This window comes from Micropterus salmoides, unplaced genomic scaffold, assembly GCF_014851395.1.
Source record: "Micropterus salmoides isolate LMB-PRFRI ecotype aquatic unplaced genomic scaffold, ASM1485139v1 Ms_hic_scaffold_6, whole genome shotgun sequence".
NCBI classification, from domain to species: domain Eukaryota; kingdom Metazoa; phylum Chordata; class Actinopteri; order Centrarchiformes; family Centrarchidae; genus Micropterus; species Micropterus salmoides.
In genome coordinates, this window is record NW_024044348.1 from 26572250 (window position 1) to 26593570 (window position 21321).

Consider the following 21321-nt stretch of genomic DNA (forward strand, 5'->3'; position numbering starts at 1 on the left):
TGTTGGATCATCAATAGGGAATAATGTTTTCTTTTTGTTGCTGCCATGCATTTCTCCACTGGGTGTATTGCATTTGGTAGTAGTGTAGTCACTAGGTGTCATAAGTTTGTAATTCTGATCACACTTCCGATCAAACGATTCCTCAGACAGCAAGCATACAAAGTCCGTACAGGAGTGTTTTCTGGAAATTAGTTTGCCCCAAAATTTGTATTAAACAACAAACATCATTTTCAAGGGTAAACATAATTGGACTCCCTGACCGCTTTCGCAAAACCTCCAGGGAATGCCTCAAAAAAGTTGGTAATTTTGAAGCACATGCTAGTGAATAAGAAGGTTTCCTGCATCAGTTGTTAATATAATTAAGATGGACTGGGACATGAGGTTAGTCTGAACAAACAGAAGTAAAATAACTTGATAGTGTGTTTTAATGATAAAAGGATTTCATTAACAGGCAGTTGGTCTAATAGGATCTGGTTGCCTGATTGAGACTGTATGAAATACTGTGTTGACTTGACCCTTTTGAATTCAATTAACCAGAAGACAGTGTGCTAGAGATGTGCCTTATTCTTATTTTCTTTATAATTTTTTTAATGAAGTGAAGTCTAATTTATTGTTAAAGTGTGATCTTAATAGAGTTGTTTGCCATGATGCAAATGTTAAAAATCTAAAATGACAGCAGATAAAGTGGCACTATGTATAGCTTTACAGTTTCCAGTCTGTTTTTTCTGTCTGAGTTTATGTTAAAAACAAAAATCCAGGTGACCTTGGTAGTTAAGGTGAACTCCATATCTGTGACCTTGTAGATTTGAATCCTGCGTGGGACTTTCATTGTGTATGTTCTATTTTTTTTTATGTTGTTACGACATTGTTTTTATCTCATGTCTTTACTTTACCAACGCAGACAACTATACAACAAAGCACCAAGAAGGAAAATCAGTACAAACTCTGCAGACTTTTTTGTAAAAACAGTAATAAGTGAAAAGATACTGGCTTGTTACTGCTGGTAAGTTGCTGTGTGTTTTCACAGGAACAGTGATGTAATTCTTAACCGTAAACTCTCTTTATGTATTTCCTTTTATGCTGCATATTCAATCACATATTTCTACATTACTAAAATTATTTAACAAAACATTTTTTTAAAGACTTTGAGTGCTTGCTTTGAGTAAAAGAAAGTGCAAACATAATTCAATCCCCCATTTGATTCATTTATAATTTAGCACTTGAGAAAAGTAACTTTATTTTAATTAAAAGACAAATCTGACCCCTTAATACCCAAAATCAACAGTTTTTAAAACGGGGTATGAACAAACATTCAAAGGCTTGTCTTGAAAGACAGACATAAATCAGAAATAATCACATATTCTGATAAGCTGTCTTTGAGCTGGAGAAAGCAGGTGCAACTTTTTATCACATAGTATTAGCTTTGTAAAACGTAAAAGATATGTGATCTTGTGCTTGATCCACATGTATTTGGCCAAGCTGCACTCTGAGGGAGCACTAAAATGTCTTTGTGTCAGCACCACTGTGTGGGGTCCAAGTGGAAAACAACGCCAGACCCCCAGTGTAACTTGAAACTTGGAAGTGTAGATGTACATTAAAAGCTGTGGCTAACAAAAGCAGCACTGTGCAATTGATCTAAGCTGTGTGCAAAGGCAGGACTTTGGGGAAATCAGAAGCTTCATTAAAGTTTCATATTGTATTTCTGTACACTTGCAGTTTCATCTTGTGTCTCTATTTTCTTAAGGGCCCAAACAGAGTAAAGTTAGACTCACCCTGGGAGCTTGGATTATAAAAGCTTTAACAACACAATTGTTATGTGGGGAGGGGGAGGCTGTAAAAGTATTGTCATGGATTTATTCATGACAATAGTAAACGGGATTGTGAATTATAATTTTTTTTGTGTTGTAGTGGGCAACAGTGTGGTATGCTGTCAGAATCCTCTTGGCTTTATATGAACATGCACTGTAGGGCTCTGAGTGACTCTACAGTGTTTGTCCATTCCATCAGCGTTATGTGATGTTCTTGAGAATCTACTTGTCTGTATCTGCTTCTGTCTGTCAATCTGTCACTTTCCACTTTCTCCACATTCACCACATTTGTAGTGTCACCAAACAGACAGAATGACAGCAGATAGTCGCGCTCACTGTGTGTGCGTGTGTGACAGAGAGTCCTCTGACACACCCGTACACACACACACACACACACATACACACACTACCAGGGCATTAGTCAGCTAGGATTCCCCCTGTGCTACAAATGATCTGTGAAAATCATAAAATCCTGTGCCAGTCTTGGACAAATACACACACACACACACACACACACACACACATACAAACACACCTACACACACCTTTGCATGCACATACTCACAAATTGAAGTATACAAAGGTCCTTGCTCTTTTGCCTGATCTTTGTCACACACACACATGCACACGTGGCGAAGAGGAAGATATCTTTGATAGATGCCTAGGTTTGATGGCCTGTTGCTGGCAGAGGCTTTTAGAGAGGCTGCTGGTACCTCACTGTCTAGTTTCCCGCTGGGCCTTTTGTCCAAATCTGTTGGTTGTCGTTTTATAAATGAGGGTGTCCACGGGGAGATGAAAGGAATGGAAACAGGTGAGCACTTCACAGAGCATAGAACTGAATCACTGAGAAAATCTCTAATAACAGAGACACAAAAATACTTCACTGCATTAGAGTAAGCAGCTTAGCCAAGTCACAGTATACAAAGCTCAACAGTAATGTTGCATGCTTTTTGTTCTGTTTTAGAGCATTTTAAAGGTGGCAAAGTACACCAACTCACTATAGGGTCAGTTAAGCACAATGATAAAACTTTTTAAAAAATGTTTTTTGAGAAACATTTCAGTGAAATTCTTATTTTAAAAATGCATGCACGTATTTTACAGCTCATTTCCCAAAACCTTAATTTTCTTAATTAACATACAGTAGCAGTTAATAAAGACACTCAATTCAGTGGATTTCAATGTAATTATTCAGGTCATTGCAAGGTCTGATCTGTTTTTCTACTGCATGTTCATATTGCTTAGTTTTATTTTGCACAGTTATTTACAGCAAACACAGTCAAACTACCCAAATGCATCGAATGTATATAAAAGTGACATCACAGCCCTTCACCATTTAAAAAAAAAAATTGTTGTAAGTATATTGTGAAGATGATGTGATGAAACATCTGTAGTGTTCACATGATAGTTTCAGTGTCTTAACCATTCTGACTCAACATTCTTTCACATGGCATTCAGGCAAGGCTTCTGCATACTGTATAGCTTCCAATCATGAAAGATAGTTATATCACATCTTTCCAAGACGCTGTGACTCACCTTTCATTTGAAAAAGACAGTTGTAGTCTCATACAACACCTGTGTTTAAAATATATATATATTGGAGTCGCAAAATTCACTGACATTTGCTCTAACCTTCAAACCACAAAAAAAGGTGCATGATGCTATACTGAGGCTGCACACACCTAGACATAGGACTAGATGTGAGGATGTGTGCATGTGTGTGTGACACGATCGTCATGTGACAGCTGCGCCCTTTTCGACAGCACCCCCAAACGTCCCAACCACAAAATACATTACAAACAAATACCTCCCTCCTTCCTCCATCACATGGGCGCTGCTACACTCACACTACTCACGCAACTGCTTTCTCACCTCTTTTCTATTGCTCGCGGGAAGTGAGGGACAGAGAAGAGAAAAGAGGAAATGAGAGGGAAGGAGAGTGGTAAAATGGAAAGGCAGGAAAAGAGAGGAAAAGGCTACCCTGGCATTGGCAGAAATTGTTTCCGTGATGTTTGAAGTCCGCAACAGTCCAATTAGGCTGCAAAGAATCGGGATTACACACACACACACAAACACACACACACAACTCTGCCCTGTAAGAGATAGAGGCACGGAGCGAGGAGGAGGGGATAGAGAGGGAGGGATGGTGATGAGGAATGAAAGTGGCAGTGAGTTTTGGAGAGATGGCAGAAACCAGGGGAGAGCAGCCTCCATGCTCATGACAGCAGCTGAAATCCTATCCACTGGAGGAAAAGGGAGATGACACTCCCATGAAGGAAATGTGCAGGGAAAACGAGGAAAGAGGGGGGGGAAGAGATAAAAATGGCAGAAAGCAATATATATAAAGTGTGAAAGTCACAGCTAGAGAGGGGAATGGCAAAACGCACAGATTGTTTGGACATTGGTGCTTGTTGGAAGCTGTGATCAATAGGCAGATTGTTTGGACAGTTTTGGTCAGTGTGGGTCGGCAATTCAGCCAAACAAACAGCACGTGTTTGCCCATATTTACAATTTTGTCCCAGTTACCAAATCTCATCCCTGCCACACATAATATTTCCAATGTTTTGCATGGAAAAGGTGACACCATATAAACAGAAAACTGAAAGATTTGTGCTTTTATACACAGAAAAAAATCATAGACCCATTTAGTTATGTCAACCTACTTCTTTTTAACTGAAATAGCTCTCACAAGTTTTGGATTTTAACTCAACTGTATGAGTTTTAGAAAGTTAAACTTGCATTAATTCATTGTGTATAGGAAAAAATCAATCACTGTTGTGATCAAAAACATTGCTCCCAAGCACAATTCTGAGGCTGTTCTGTAAATAGTTGTCTAATAAATATAGCAAGTTCTGATTTTTGAAATTTGTCACAAGTCATTGAAGATAATAGCACAGTGGTGCTGTTGTTGTGGTCTGTCTTTAAGGCCCTTTATAGATGTAAACTGAAACAAATTTGGAATTTAAATCCCTTAACTTGAAATGGAAAGTAGTATTAATTTGGTTAAGTTGCTTTAACTTCAAACTATGAGTTAGAATAACTCAAACTTGTTCATTTAACTAACATTGAGACAACTAGAACACTGTAGTTATATCCACTTTATGAACTTAAATTTATGAGTTGAAACAAAGGCAATCTTCAAGTTGAGTTAACTTGCATTTGCAAGGCAGCAGGTGAACTTGCATTTCCAAGTTAAACTAACTTGAAATGTGTTATATTTAGTTATCTGAACTTAAAAATGTGAGTTGAAGGGGTGTAGAATTGTATGTTTGTTAGACAAAAGAAAGCAAGTTTCCTTGAATGGACAATGTAATATAGATAGTTGTTTTAACTCACAGTATTCAAACAATAAATTATCATTAATTAAATAAATTGTATCATGAGCATCATCATGAGTTGAAACAAAGCTTTTCTTAAAGTTGAGTTTACTCAAATTTTAAAGGCATCGATTGAACTTAAGTTTTTAAGTTGAACCACCTAGATCATTTTACAGTGTAAAACTGTATCTTGTGGTTTCCTTGCTGTTAATTTTTTTGTGTGTGGCTCAATAAGGCCTTTATGAACAAGCTTCTGGGGTGTAATAACCAATATTCTCCAACATGCAGCAATATCGGAGTCTTCCTGTTTTTATTTATTTGTGTTGCTGTGCTGTGTTTTGCAGACCTTGACACACCAGTTCTGACGGTGCACCAGACCATCAGCGATGTGCGTGGCAGTTACTACCAGGAGAAGACGGTGTTCCTGCGCTGCACCGTCAACTCTAACCCTCCCGCACGATTCATCTGGAAACGTGGGAACATGCTCATCGAACAAAGCAAGGACAACGGAGTGGACATCTACGAACCGCTTTACACTCAGGTACACCTGAACACATGTACAGCACAGACACACTGCTAGCTGTGCTGTCACTTTCTGCTCTCTGCCTTTCTCTTTAAGAAGAGCCTCAGAAATCCTCCCCATTGAGTTGTATTCTTGTCTACTGAAGTTTTTTCCTTGTTTTGAGAAAAATCTTTCACTCTAAATCTGTCTCTTGCGTGTATTTAGTTTTTTCCTGTTGAACATGCAGCATTGTCAATCACTGTTAAAGCACCATGGTAGTAGGAGTTGAATTGACTGTTCACTAAACTGCTCTCCCGATCGTCCAACAGCTTTAACCTTAACTTGGTAGGTCAGCAGGTTTGTCAAGCTGTCAATTACTCCACACAATAGTGGTACCCCATATTTTAAGATTTTGGAGGGTCGTGTGTTTTTTTGTTAGCGTTCTAGTGATCAAAAATCTGTTGTATATATGTAAAATTCTGTATTGTTTTTATTTCTGCTGTAACATCGGATGCAATCTTTAGCATGTTTAGCTACATATGCGTTATTGTAGTAATTTACCTCCAAGGCCAAGGAGCATTTCACACTACAGTATTTCGTGAGGTTACAGCACTGATTCTCAAACGCACTTCAAATAGCCAAAATAATTTTCATGCCTCCACCCCCACTACAGTAAATGTGGATTTAATTTCTTATCTGTCATTAACAATACAAGTCAAATTAAATCAAATCACATTTTATTTACAGTGCAAAATCACCATGCACAATGGTCTTAGTACACTTTCAAAGAAAGTAATACCCAAGATAAAATACAGAAGACACAAGATAGATAAAATAGCTACATTTTAAAATGTCAGATTATATATAGAGGATATTAAAAGGTACTCGACCCAACAAAAATTCTAGGAGAGGCTGTAGTGACGTGAGTACAAGTAGTTTTTTTCAGTCTATACTTAAAAATATCCACTAAACTTGCTTCCCTAACATATAGTAGAAGTCCATTGAGACTAGAGAGCACGGTATTTTAAGTTTGGACAAGTTGAAGACTTCTGGTGGCACAGCGGGGGAGACCAGAGAGAAGGGCATTACAGTAATCTAAGTCTGGAGGATACAAATGCATGGATTACAACTTCAGCATCATGCGATGATAGCAGTGATCAGATTTTGCAGATTTTGGCAATGTTACTTAGATGTCTCGGTAGTAGCCTTCATGTGCTTCTGGAATGTCAGACGAGAGTCAAAAATCACTCAAAGGTTCTTGATGGTAGAGGTTTTGGAAATGATACAGACGTCAATGTTAACTTTCAGGTTCTCATACAGATGCTCATGTTTGGCTGAACCAACAACTAATAACTCTGTTTTGATGAATTTAGGAATTGGCTGCAGGTCGAGCAATCCTTATTGTTGAGCCCTGGTTTGGCAGTCATCAGTACAGCACGTGTGAAACTCAACAGAAATCACATTTACATTACATTTATTCATTTAGCTTCCGCTTTTATCCAAAGCGACTTACAATTGCTATTTATGTCAGAGATCGCACACCTCTGGAGCAACTATGGGTTATGGGTCTTGCTCAGGGACACATTGGTGGATGGCTCACAGTGGGAATTGAACCCTGGCTTCCACATCATAGGCAAGCATCTTATCTATGCGGCATCACCAAGAAAAGAAATAGCTCACTCGTTAGCTACCCCCATACACTATGTAGTTCACTTACATTGTCATAGATCAGATGATATATGCTTGGCCACATGGAGGTTGATTCTCAAGTCAAGAAGCATTAACAATGATGTTAGATCGGAATCAACTGCAATCAGTAGGTCGTTTGATTCAGGCAGTTTCAGTAGAGTGTCAGGACCGAAAACAATTAAAAGAGGGAACGGGATCTAATGAGCAGGTTGTAGGTTTGGAGGCGTTAACCAAGCTAACCAGGACCTCAGGTGATTGAAATATACAAGATTCAAGTAAGCAAAATAGCCTTGCTAGCATCAGAGCACTTTTGTTTGTTTATGTCACTACATGAATCATATTCATGCAACTTTAGGTCTTTTCAACATCCACAACCCCCTGAGTGGCTCTATTGTCTTGTTGTCTTAATTACCTAGCTAGCTGCAGCTGATAAAATCTGTTATCCGTTAATTTCAACCAAAGTAATCCATGGTCGCTGGATAGAAGTGAGAATACTGCTTTTATCTTTTAAAAATTGATGACGATTGATTGTTACTAAAGTATCATTAACTTTGCCGTACAAGGTTTAGAAAACAGTAAATTGCCCACTCCTTAATTTAATCAGATTATATTTCTTCACTATCAGAGTAATCCAGGTCATTGTTATCTGAAACAGAATGAACAGGAAGTACGAGTAGCTAGAACACATATATTTGCGCCATAATGTTAAAAAAACATTCTATAGTGCTAAAAACATGGAGGTGTACTTTGGTTGAAGTTCAAGACTCAGCGACACTCATCCTCGATAACTTCTCTTCAGTTTTCACTAGATATTGCAAGCATGGCAACTTGACAGAAGAAGGTAAACTGAGTAGCTAAAGAAAGGGATTATCTCAAAATTGCGTGCTTATGTGCCAAGGGTGCTTCGACACATAAGCGTGCCTTAAGCTTCAGACAAATTTTGCAGTCTATTAATTTGGGCCTACAGCCATTGTATACACAACCTCCAGTTGTGAACTAAAAAATAAAGCAGATTAGAAAATTTCTAACAAAGTCTGGTGTAAATCATGCCCACTTCCGGTATAATCCATAATAATGTGTCGGTAGAATGCAGACACACAGGTAATTATTTGTCCGGTGTCTAAATTGTTAATTATTGTAGTGTCACATGTTTGTTCTGACCTCTCTGTCAACAGACACAATCCGACAAGTTAGAAAGTAGCTGACCACCCAGTCAGCCAGTTACTGAATCAGTTAGACAGCAAAAGCCAGCAAGTTAACCAAATAACAAAAATAACTGTGTGATTGCTTCTGTGTGTCCAAGAGAGTAAGTATGTCTACATGAAAAGCCCAGAGAAAGCTACCGGAGTAGTAAGATACATTGTTTTATGAACAGTCTGGGAGAGGGTGAAGGGATTTAGCCTTTTCATTTTTGCACTCAGATCACTTTCATTTTCCTAATGGGCTCATGTGAAAGCCACTTGCAATTCATCATCCATATTACTTCATAGATCTGTGATGCTTCAGTTCAGTTGATAATCAGGGCATGTAGGACATGCAAACACAGTATGTGTTAGTGCCTGTGTGTGTTTATCTCAGTGTGTCTTTGACCCTGTTTATCACAGTGGGGCTCATCAAAAATTGAAGTGTCTTTTACGCCAGATTACAACCCAGTTTAGAAAAGCTCTGAGCGTTCGCATTGATGAAATGTTACATGTCACGCAATGGAAATGTAGCCATATTAGATTTATGTTTATACGTGTCTTTCATTTTTACCACGTAAAAGATTATGTGGTAAAAAAAAGTTTTGAAGAACGTAAGACGTTAGCATGACGGTGTCGTGTGCATGTGTTTTTTTGTCCCATCTAGGGTGAGACCAAGGTGCTGAAGCTGAAAAACCTAAGACCCAAGGACTTTGCTGATTACACGTGTCAGGTGTCTGTCCGCAATGTGTGTAACATCGAGGATAAGTCGGTCACCTTCAGGCTCACAAATGCCACAAGTGAGTTTGTTGATGAAAGTACACTGAAGACAAACAAATGCTTGAAATGCTTGTGTGTGCACAGACATGTACATGGCGTCACACAGCCAAGATCTTTTCCTCCTCTAGCAGTTTCTTGCTTTGGCTTTTTTTTTTTCTCTTTCTTTGATTCTCCCATCTCATCTGACTTTTCTCTGAATGCTCATTGTGTCTTGGCTCAGGAATCTCTCTCTCTCACTGTCTCTTTCTCCCTTTGTTAATATGCCTTCCCCCTCACTTTAGCAAGAAATAGTATTCTCCTTTCATCTAATTTTCTCACCTCCTTTAATCTCTCTCTCTCTTGCTCTCTCTCTCTCTCGTCATGTGTCTTCCTTTCCTTTCTTTTCATGGGTTTTTCCTCTGCCCTTTGACTTTCCACTCAGACTTGCTCTCAATCTATCTCCTCGTCTGCCTCCCAGCGTGCCATATTGTCTATCTGTCTTGTTTTTCTGTTGCTGAGAACTCATCTCAGGGCCGTCAGCTGTAATTCAGTTGTCACACTCCCTGTTATCTCCAATTCACTCTACACCCCTCTGTCCATCTGCACGCCATCGCCCGGCAAGTCTGTTACTTACTACAACATTGTTGCCGTTGACAACCCTGTCGGGTCTGTTACAATCAGACTGATACACCACAACGGAAAGCCCCATGCTCGTGAGGTATTTTTATTTTTTTTTATTATTATTATTATTTTCTCTTCTTCTCTCCATTTCTTCTGGCCTCATTTTCTAAATGCCAGCCAGCCTGAATTTATGTTGGCAAATCTTGCTCAACAAGTGCTTTATAGCATTTTTCAAACCCATTATCAGTTATATTTCATTCCTTTCAGTAGTGTATTCATTTGGAAAGTCCTTGATGTCAACTGTAATGAAACATGTTTGTTTTCTACAAGCTCAAGAGCCATTTGAAGATAAGAGGACGGCTCAGGGCGTCTTGTCATAATCCAGTCTTGAAAATAAATAATTTAGCTTGAAAAGAAAATCTTGAAAAGATAGCAGAGTTGTAATGATTTCTTAAATTGAAACGAAGCTTTAGGTTAGTAAACCAGCATTTTAACCAAAACATAGTTTCTTTAAATCACCAACTGAAAATGAAACATTAACATTCATTCATCATTAAATAAGCAGTTGGTAACAGGCGGGCTGCGCATCATGTGCATCCACAAAGGCTGGAAACAAGGGGAAATAACTAGCCTGGCTCTGATCAACGTCACCTACTGGCTCTACTCTAAACCTCAGTAGTGTGACAGTCACTACCCCCGGCCAAGAAACAGTCCTGCACATAACATATTTACCATACAGACATGAGGCTGGTATCCATCTTCTCATTTAGCTGTCAGCAAGAAAAAATGCGCATCTCCTAAAGTGTAAAATAATATTTTTGAACAAGCAACTAAACCTGTAATTTGAAAGTTTGGTCTCTCATTTGTATCAAAAAGATCATATATAAATGCACTGAATGTAGCTGTAAGAAAACAAATTAGAAAATAATTATACATAAAATGATATATTATACAATGGAATGCATAACATCTCAGTCACATACTAAAGAGTAAAGAGAGAAAAGGGTTGTTTTTTGCTACGTTTTTATGATGACCATAACAGTCCATGACTCTTTACTTTTTTCTTTTTATTTACGGACTTTGAACTGAAAGAAAGGTTATCACTTGAGAAATAAGGCGTTTTTCAGATAAGAGCTAAAGTCTTCTAAAGTGAGCTGAAGGTGGAGAAGATAAAACCTCAGAGTACAAACTCTGTGATTAAGTTAAGAAGAAAGGAAACAGAGTTTGGCATCTCTGTGAAAGACTGAGAACGAGAAACAAGTAGTTGCAGACAGATACAGGAAGGGGAGGAAATGAATGAAAAGAGAGTAAGTGCGAGATGGAAACAGCTTGCTGAAATGCTCTGGAACACAGAATGACGCTAATGAATCAGCTCCAGGTGAATGTACTGTAGCTCACAGACATGCTATTAATTAGAGCAAACGACATATTGGACCAGCGATGATAAATGATTAATTATGATAAAAGAGAAGTGCTTTTATTAGAGAGTGATCTGAATGGAACATAATAAAAAGGATAGAGACTAAACATTTGTGCAGATTAAGGCTGACTAATTGTGTTCTGATGTATTTGAACATATGAATGGCTTCTGAATGTTTTAAAGTAATACTCAAAAGGTCTAACTAAGATTAGGACACTCAGCAGTCCTATCCATCGTGAGCTCATTTTTGGCTCACTGGCCCTCAAATCAGTGCATATCTGTAACTTTTCTTAAATTTTACAAAAGTCACAAAAAGTGTTGTTCAAAATCAACAGGTACTACAGGAAAACAAACAGGTCTTAATGCTCCAGGTGTATGTGATGAGTGTTCTTCACTCTCATTCCATCAATTGTATCCCCAAGACTCAGTAAACATAGAGAGAGAGAGAGAGAGAGAGAGAGAGAGAGAGAGAGAGAAACCATAATAATACATATCTGCCTGGTGCTGGCATACGGGCTTAGAGACTTGCCAGAACAGCCAATCTGTCTGGACCTCATAGCCTGACTGAGTGACTGAAAACACACTGCTTTACACAATGGTATACTGCCATCCAACCATACACACAGGTTATATTCTCGTCGCACATTGAAGAATTTAAAAAGAAGCAGTCAAAATCAAAATAACATAATGTGTGTTTTGAAACTTAAAAATACAAATGGAAGTAGAAAAACGAAAAATGCAACTGAGGGAAAAAAACACTATTGCAGGCCTGTATGTTGTTGTGGCTGAACATATTTCAGCACCAATGTTAAGAGGCAAAGTGGGAATAAAGTACTACAGAGTTTTAAATAATTCCAGCTACAGGAGATGGTAACATAAACATGATGTTATCTCAGAAAAAAGACTCAGATCTCTAAAATGACACGGGATGGGAAAACACAGAAAAGAAAGAAAATTACAAAAGAGATAGAGACCAGAGAAAATGAAATTGATGCACAGAGGGCAGAGAGTGGAAATAAATAGACAGATGGACATGGAGACAGAGATAGGGAGATTGTAAAAGGAAAACAAACAGTAAATTGCTGCTTTGGTTTTTATCCACTAAAATATTTATCTAATAAGCGTATTTTGTTATTCCACACTGAGCTCCCTTTTGTCCTTGTGGCGTCAGTCACTGCTTAGATTAGATACATCCAACTAGGTCACACCATCACCGCTGATTCACGGTGCTGAGACAAGGGAATTGATTGATTTTTATATCATAATCCCAACCTGGGATTTGAGTATGTAGCTTCTGCCCTCCAATAACTGCTGACAGCGGCCAAATCCTCTTCCCCTGCCTCTCATAAAATGAACACAGTTGCGATGCTCTGGATCTTGTCATGTTATTTAAAGCAGTGTAGTACGGGGGGGGGGCAATTGAAATGAGGCCTTGGCCTTATTGAGGGGTGGAGCAATCCTGTAAATTGCAATAGATTGAATTCCACCATAACTGAATGTAGCATGTAGAATGTAGCAGAATGCAGAATGAAATGTCATGCCTCACAAATGTACTGCTGTATATTTCAGGGTTCTGAAAGTCCAGGGTTTTTCAGCCATCAGTCATCAACACATGAGTCATTTTCTCCCCTTTCACCCTGAGCAAAAGCCTGAATACCACCACCGCACATAATGGCATGCCATTTTTCGGTGACTTGCAAGTTTTCCAACAGAACTGATAAAAAGAAGACACAGCAAGGTTTTATTTTACCAAGTTCATTTCAAGCTAAACACTGTGCTACACACAGTAAGGCAAATAATTAATCTGGGCAGTAAATTGGTATGGATTGTCACAGTAGTGAAATGGTGCAGTGAAAAAAAGAGCTGCTCCACATAAAAAAGTAAAAGGAGAATAACATATCAGTATCACATTGTAAGTAATTGTCAGGTTTAGATAACGATCAGAGACTTTCTGACAATCCCTAAGTGCTGTGCCTCTCATGAGCTTCATTATTCAGCTCTATTTGTCAATATAGGTGATAATTTGGAAACGCTGTAGATGTTTTGTCTCCTGTTCTCTTGACATAAATAGAACAAAATGCTGGATCACAGAAAAATTCAACTACGCTACAATTTTCAATTCCATTCCTGAATAATGTTGGTGGCAGGTATGTTTGCCGAAAGAAACACGCACACACACACGCACACACACATACACACACACACACGCACACACGCACACACACACACACACACACCATAATTTAAATCTTTTGACACGCTTGAGAGAATTGAATCAGCCAGTAAATCTGAACACTGGGAGAGTTGATTCAGTCTTTTATTGATTACTGGACCTCTTACTACAATATACCTTCACAATAATTTGACAGTCATACAAGTGTGCAATATATATGATGAGATCAATACGTGGCAAATCCTTCCGTGGATGAAATCCCCCTTGAAAAGTTGAAGATCAATGGGCAATCTGCAATAACCCTTAGTACTGTGAAACCTCTGTGGTGGGACACTGTACCATATCTGTGCAGTCAGTTTTATGGAAGGCTGTAAGCCATGTCTGAGAGTGGCCAGGTGGAAGAGAGAGCAGATCTGAAAAAAGGCAACTTAATTTATTTAAATGTTTTGTTAATTAATCCATTACAATACATACGGTTTGTTTATATTGTTTCTTTGTTTATTTCCATACAAATGTATGTTTAGTTATTTAACCAACAGATGTGTGCCTAGGCTGGGATATGACATTTCTCAACCAGTCACAAATCCAGTCCACTCAGCGGATCAGGGTGGGGATATAGAGCCACACCACTGACAATAATCATTTTGCTTTAATCGCTTTTTGTGAAGTCACTGGAACTGGCTTTAAGAATGTCAGAAATTCACTTCTATACCCTTTGCATTTGAACTTTCCTGTTTTCCGACATGTTGTTTTGATTATAAGTTGACATGCAGCCTCTTTTCAGCAGTACTCTGCTTCACACAATTACACGCATTTATACACATGAGCTGCACTGTACTAATGTTAGATACCAATTGCACTTTTTAAATTGGCAACATTCTAGTCACAATCTGCATCTTGACACTCTATCCTAATCCTGTACGAGTCCTGGCTTCCGATGCAATATTATCAAACTGTTCTGAACTAAAGATACTGTCTTCAAACTGGCAAATTTACATTGTATTTTGTGTATCAAACTGTGGTTATATTTGTGAACCTGAAAATACAAAATCAAGCAGGATTGAAGTTTCTTTCATCCTGTTACGGTGTATATTTTCAGCTACAGTAATTGCCTGCAAGTCTTTTAAGAATAGCTGATATGCACATAAACAAATATAAGTGTATATATACACAAAGGCACACATCTACCATGGATGTTCAAAGACACAAGTGTAAAAAACAAAGAAAGAACACACTTTCTTCTCTCTTTAGGCCTTTTTCACAGTAGACATTTTGACCTGTGAAAGCTGTAAATAACAGGTGTTACATATAACTAATTAATTACACCCGTGAGTTCTAGTGAGAATAGCTTTTTGTCTCATGATGCGATTTAGATCAATGTCCTAAAGTGTTCATTTTCCATATAACATAATCTATATATCATTATAAATAACTAGAATATCTCAAGGTCAGGTATTGGGTTGGCCACAGTACAGTGCACTCAAAATACGGATAAGCTAATAACCACCAATCCTCCATTTTCCAAGTCACACCCGGAACATTTCCTCCTGTTGGCACCAAGGATCAGCAGCAACGTTTTGGCTGCTAGTCACCCTCCGAATCCCTAGGCCCCTAGGCCCCACCATATTTTGACTGACATAAATGTGACAACCACTGCTCCTGGGTTCCTGTCAGCATACACCTCCATCTAAACCTTTAAGCTTTTATTTCCAGCTGATTCCACCCCGATAAGCCTTCTGCCTTTAACTCATAGATAAATGAAGTCTGCAAATCTTAAACAGATCATACAGCATGGTAGTGAGAGAGGAAGCAAGCGATGGAGAGAATGTATTGGACAAAAAAGTGCAGAAAGAGGAATGAATGTGAAGAGATGGGGGTAAGGGAAGGTAAAAACGCAGATATTGAAGATACAGAGGTGACAAACTGACAAAGAGAGTGAGAAAGTATGAGTGTGGAAGAGAGAGGCATTTGTTACCTGGTTGTAAACCGCTGTGCTGCACATAAATCCCATTACTTTGGGAAGAGTGCTGGCTGATCCCACTGTTACCGTCACCCACGCATCCCCAGGAAATTGAAGCTATAATTCTCAAATCCTCAGTTCCTCCCCCCTTTGCTTCACATATTTTTTCTTCTTTCCAGACTTTCTCTCCACTGTACCTTTTCTGTTCTTGGGATTACATGCTTAATTTGTTTAGTTGTTTATTTATTTGTTGCACACTTTTATTATGCTTTATCTACTGTATACTGTCTGCTGCTTTGTGTCTGTTTTCTGTGTTTGTTTCCAAATGTGGAGAATGACTTGTCTACTGCAAAGACAAATTTAGCTATGGGCACAACCATCCCGATAAGAGAACAACAAAAATAAATAAATCTCAGTATATATTACACAAGGATATATGTGTTTATTAACCTACCAATAAACACACACACACACACACACACACACACACACACACAGTGCTGAGTATAACTAACCAGTGGGAAACCACATGAGCAGCACGAAATCTCTCTTTGATTATTGGACCTTTAAATGCCAGTATAATCAATTATGATAACATACAGGGCTTTGCAACAATATATCCTATTTGCCCGGATGCTTTATTTTACTGTAACTGTATTTAATAAACTGACTGAATATAAATAAATATATAAACAAGAAAGCAACACAGTTTCTATTGAGGTTCATGTAATACTAAGAAAGCTCTTCAGGCCTCCAAGGGTTTATTTTCCTAGCATTGTGATTTGATACAATGGAAGTGGACAGTGCTATTTATGTGCTGATTGCAGTTGTTACACCAGTGAAATTTCTTGTCAGCTTGAGAGCCTTCACTAGTGAGGTTACCTAAAGAGATATCCCATTAGGGTGCGTTTCTGCATGCACATTTTTGTCCCATTTAAGAGAGCACAAGCCTGTCTGTGTGTGTGCACAGCGTTGTGTGCGTTCTTGTATTAGTAGAAACATGCATCTGTAAACTAGTTTGTTGAGCCTCAGTGCACCTCTTTCATTACAGCGATTGCAATCTGTTAAAAAAGAGATTAGATGAGAGGATGTACTGCATAAAGTCTATTAGAGGAATGAATTGCTTCCTGTACTCTGTGGGGTCGGTCTCTCACTGAGGATTAACTCTCTCAGGTCGATAAAAGCCTGGATTCTCCTCCTTCTTGTCCTCTAGAGCCCATTTAAAAGACCCTTTTCTGGAGTATACTCCTTCAAAATGCTCAAATACTAATATTTAAGGCCTTTGAAATGCATTCTCAGTATGTTCACAACTCAGTACGTTTCATGGTAAACAAGTGTTTTGTTTAAAAAATTACAAAGTAACTAATAAGGGTACATATGCCCATTCTCAAATAATGCATAACTGATGCATGACATAATACGATTTTTTTTATCTTTCATTAATCGCTGATATGTTGGTTATGAGCAACTCACAACGGCAGTATGAGGCTTAAATGCCTTGCTCAAGGGAACCTCAATGATAAAAATGTATGAATTCATAATGCATCATCAACTTAATGACCCAATATTGATAATGACATTGCAATTAAAGGATTGTAGGAAAGACACACACTGGATCGTCACTTTATGAAAATATATTAGTTACAGTTGTGGACTTCACATTAGCTTAATAACAAGTGGCTTTCTAGCCCCTAACCCTAACAGCTAATTTGAATACATGGTAATGCATTACTTAAACTTTCATTAATAAATGCTCCAAAAAACATTCCAATTGGAGTATTAGTAATTCCACTTTATCATCACTAAATCATTTACTTAAAGTGGGCCACAGAAGTCTTGATACAATATTGATGAATGCAGGCAGTTCTGCATTAGGTAAGAATAAGGATAACCTAACCCTTGTATCCCCTTATTACTAAAACACATTCAATCGTGTATTGATTTCTAATGAAATGTTGAAAATACATTGATACAAGTGTATGAATTTATTTATAAACTTATCCCTTCTTCTTCTTCTATACAGTACAAACACATAATTTTTTTTTGATAAATATGCTTGATTATAATTAACTGAAAGTGGCAGTTGAGTGAAAAGGGCCATCTTCATCTCTACAACTGAGTACCTTTTTAACATTTTTTGAGTGATAATAATCTAAGAAATGGCATGAAAGTGTACAATATGGTCAAGGCCCTTTAATTTTCCCAGGCACCATATTAACTAATGGCAAAAAGAGGTGACTGGCCCAGATGACAGACAGCGCACATTACTGCAAATAATTCTTTGCTCAGTTTGCCGTAGGCTCACCTGGTTCTGACTCTGAGGTTGGATTTGTTTATTTTCTACAAGCATCTAAACCTATTAGAGAATGTAAGCCTCTTTCATCTGTCTTCAGCCATTGAATTGGAATGAATTCACAGTGGCAAACAAAATAGGTGTTTCCACTGTAGCTCCAGCTCCATGCTTACATGTTGTTTACGCCAAATTCTGGTCCTATCATCTGAATGTCAAAACAGAAATCGAGACGAGGCAACCTTTTCCCAGTCTTCTATTGTCCAATTTTGGTGAGCCCGTGCCAATTGTAGCCTCATTTTCCTGTTCTTAGCTGACAAGGGTGGAATCTGGTGTAGTCCTCTGCTGCTGTAGCCCATCTTCTTCAAGGTTTGATGTGTAATGCGTGCAGGTATAGTTATACACACATACACAAATTTGCACCAGAGACATTTACAGTACAACTACAGATCAGTAACTCGTGGACAGTAAAGCAGCTCGAGTAGAGAAACTGCCGCTTGACTGCTTTGCCTCAGGGTGTTTTTATTGTAATTGGTGAGGGAGCCAAAGGTTTTTGTAGCCACTCGAGGGATTTAAACATGTGACATTTTGGTCACAAGCTCATTTCTCTCAACGTTACCCTCCTGTCACCCCATTTACGCCCTGTGGCATAGATAGGCAAAAACCCATTACAAGATGTTGCAGATAGGATTACCACCTTTGTGATGTGGAGCACTTTGAATGTTTTAAAAAGTCATTGGTTTTACATCAAACTAGAGAGTATAACCATGTGAAACGGGGTTTTCACCATCATTAGGCAGTAGGGAAAGCCTGCTTGATTCTCCATATAAAAGTGTGACATTGAAAGAGACAACCTTGTTTTACAAAGAGGTTTTTAACAGCACACAAAATGTACTGGAAGTGTAACCAGAGTATGCCACTAAACATAAATCAGCCTCCACTTGCCAGTAGTTTTTTTTCTTTTGCAGGTACTAGTTTTGCTAAACACAGACAAACAAATAAACAAGGTGTGTTTACTAATTTAATAATAAACTGTTCAGATGGATCCGCTCTCAGCTCTTCTCTTTCCACGATACCCATGTCAGTTTTTTCTTCTTTTGCCGAACAGGACCTGCTATATTACATGATTTAAAACGGTAACACTTTACAATATAGTACACTGAATTGTCAGTAGTTACTAAGAAATGAGTGAGGAATGAATCAGAATAACCTGAAAATTGAAAGCAGGCTACTTCTTGAGTGTTGGGTGGTTTGGTGATGCTCAAGTAACAAATGAAATTGAGTTGATGGCACTGAACCAAACAATAGGGCCTATATACAGTATGTGACTAAAACTAAAACAAGGTGCTGAGAGGCTAACCGTAACACATTCCATGGAGCAGCAGAGGAGGGTAATGGGAAACCCGTTTGACTTTACATTCATTTGATTCTGTTTCAGTATAAAACAATATATTTTTTGGCCAATAGGCTTCAAACTATCACTAAAAATTGTCGACCTCTCCTAAAAGATTGTAGATTGTAGACACCTCTGACGTGGCAAGTTTAATTTTCCCAGTGAACTGACGCACTTTGGGGTGAATATCATTTTCATTTTTCTTTTTTTTTATTGCTAGCTGTGGGGGAATCTTAGTGGGCTTATTTCAGTAACAGGTGAAGTATGGCGCAAGTACAGGTTACACTTGGAGTCTCTAGTGGACCCCAGAAGTAGAAGCTCCCTGCACTGCCTCTGTCTCTCTCCCTGGCAGAACTGAAAGACACTATGGCTTAATGTCAAGGCTAGCAAATAACTGTGTTTTCTTGGAGTCTTGTACGTTTACAGACTCACTGTCACCAACTGAAATGCAAATTCATGACACCTTTAGATAGCAACACGACTTAGGTAATGCAGTGTGGTAATGGAGTCTAAACATCCAGCAGACTGTTAATAATGACCTTCTACAGAAGACCATAGACACTAAGGGGAAAGCAGAGAGATAAATAATGTGGACCAAGAAGGTTTTCTTCAGATTTTGGTGTTGACAATGTATGTGTTCACACTTTTTACGCTGGCACTGTAATTTCCTTGGCCGAGTTTCATTAAACATGCAGTGTAAGTCATCCTGAGTTTCTGAGGCCGTCTTCATCACACCTGGCACTTGGCTCACTTTATTGCCACAACAGTAACGACTGGCCCATAAAGCAGGGGCAGCAGCCCATTGGTTTCATTTTCTATGACACTAGGCTGGCTCAATCACATCTCTTACCCCCCCCCCCCCCCCCCCAAGAAACCAAACCTCTGTGAGAAGGCAGGGTACTGAGATGTTATAATAAAACATAAAAAAAAAATAATAATAAAGCTGCTAAAGCAGCAACAGCACTAGCAATTACCCACCATTATGCAGCAAGAGGCCTCTGGCGGGTAGAGGAGCAGGAAGAGGAGCAGTGTGACAGGGAAGCCGAGGAACAGAGTGAGCAGGAGGAGGGAGTTTAAGCACTAAGCAGAGCTTAGCATTCTGGGTAACATGGACTCTCAGGGAGGGCACAGGGAGTTAGTGGGTGTGCCATGCCATGATGACGATGATGAATGATGATTCATTCAATTAATAACAACAGGAAACAAGTTATTTTTACCGATGTGGAAACTATTATGATACAGTAAAGATTACTGTTTTTACTATCTGTGGGGCATACTTAAATTGTATTAAGGAGTCAGTCAAGAGTGAGTGAGTCCACTGGTAACCTTGTCCACAGCACTTACTACACCACTTTGTAGTGGTTTTGGGAAATAGTACAGTATGCATATTTTAGAATGGTGTTCAGGTGGGTGGTGTTCAACCAATTGTGAGCAGTGACCGGTCTGGGCCAAAAATTAAAAAAATGCCAGAGACAAAATTTTGTCCGAAGTCCAGCCTTGCAGCCACCACTGTCATTTAAAAAGTGAAAGCTCAGCCAATGCCTGTTACAAAGTCTCTGTACTTTTGTGTAGTAACTTCTAACTAACTGTGTAGGATTTCCTGGTTTGCATACAGTTTGAGAAAAGTGTCTTATGTGTGTCCAAGTAACAAAATAATCTGCATTTCATTTTCATCTTCTATTTTTTAATTGTGCAGACAGTACACACTGTTATACCAGAACCTGTCTGGTATAACTGTCACTGTGGGTGTTTTTCTTTACTCACTCTCTCGAAGCCTCCTCTTAGATGATTGATCTCTCTTTTCTCTTCTGCTTATTCCTACCTTTTATTCTCTGCATCAGTTGTTCAATACTGTACTATGTAGTGTGTGTGTGTGTGTGTGTGTGTGTGTGTGTGTGTGTGCCCCTTGCTCCTACTGCTCTGCCCTTTTTTGTATTTCGAAACTGCTGGGGTACAATCGATCTCTGTCTGGCAACAGGATTTTTTCCCCCCTCTGCAGTTGCATTTTGGGTCATCCTGTACAGTACTTTTCCTGTTAGATCAGTCATAGTAAAATGACACAGTGCCTTGGGGAAGATATGGGCGATATGAGAGCTGGGGGGCAGAGACATGAATTGCCTTTGGTTTACTGATTTGTGTGCACAGAGAAAATTTGAAACACAACCTTATGAATGCACAATGGCATTAACACACACACACAGGTATTAACAC

The 21321-nt window shown here is 38.7% G+C and overlaps 1 protein-coding gene across 3 annotated transcripts in view; it reads left to right on the forward strand.

Annotated features, from left to right (window-relative positions):
• LOC119890238 (MAM domain-containing glycosylphosphatidylinositol anchor protein 1) overlaps positions 1-21321 on the forward strand; it is a 202502-nt gene that overhangs the window by 125544 nt on the left and 55637 nt on the right. For all 3 annotated transcript variants that reach the window (XM_038701400.1, XM_038701402.1, XM_038701401.1), the window contains exons 5-6: positions 5467-5663; positions 9162-9294. In XM_038701400.1, the coding sequence (XP_038557328.1) occupies positions 5467-5663; positions 9162-9294 (330 nt within the window). The remainder of the gene's footprint in view (positions 1-5466; positions 5664-9161; positions 9295-21321) is intronic.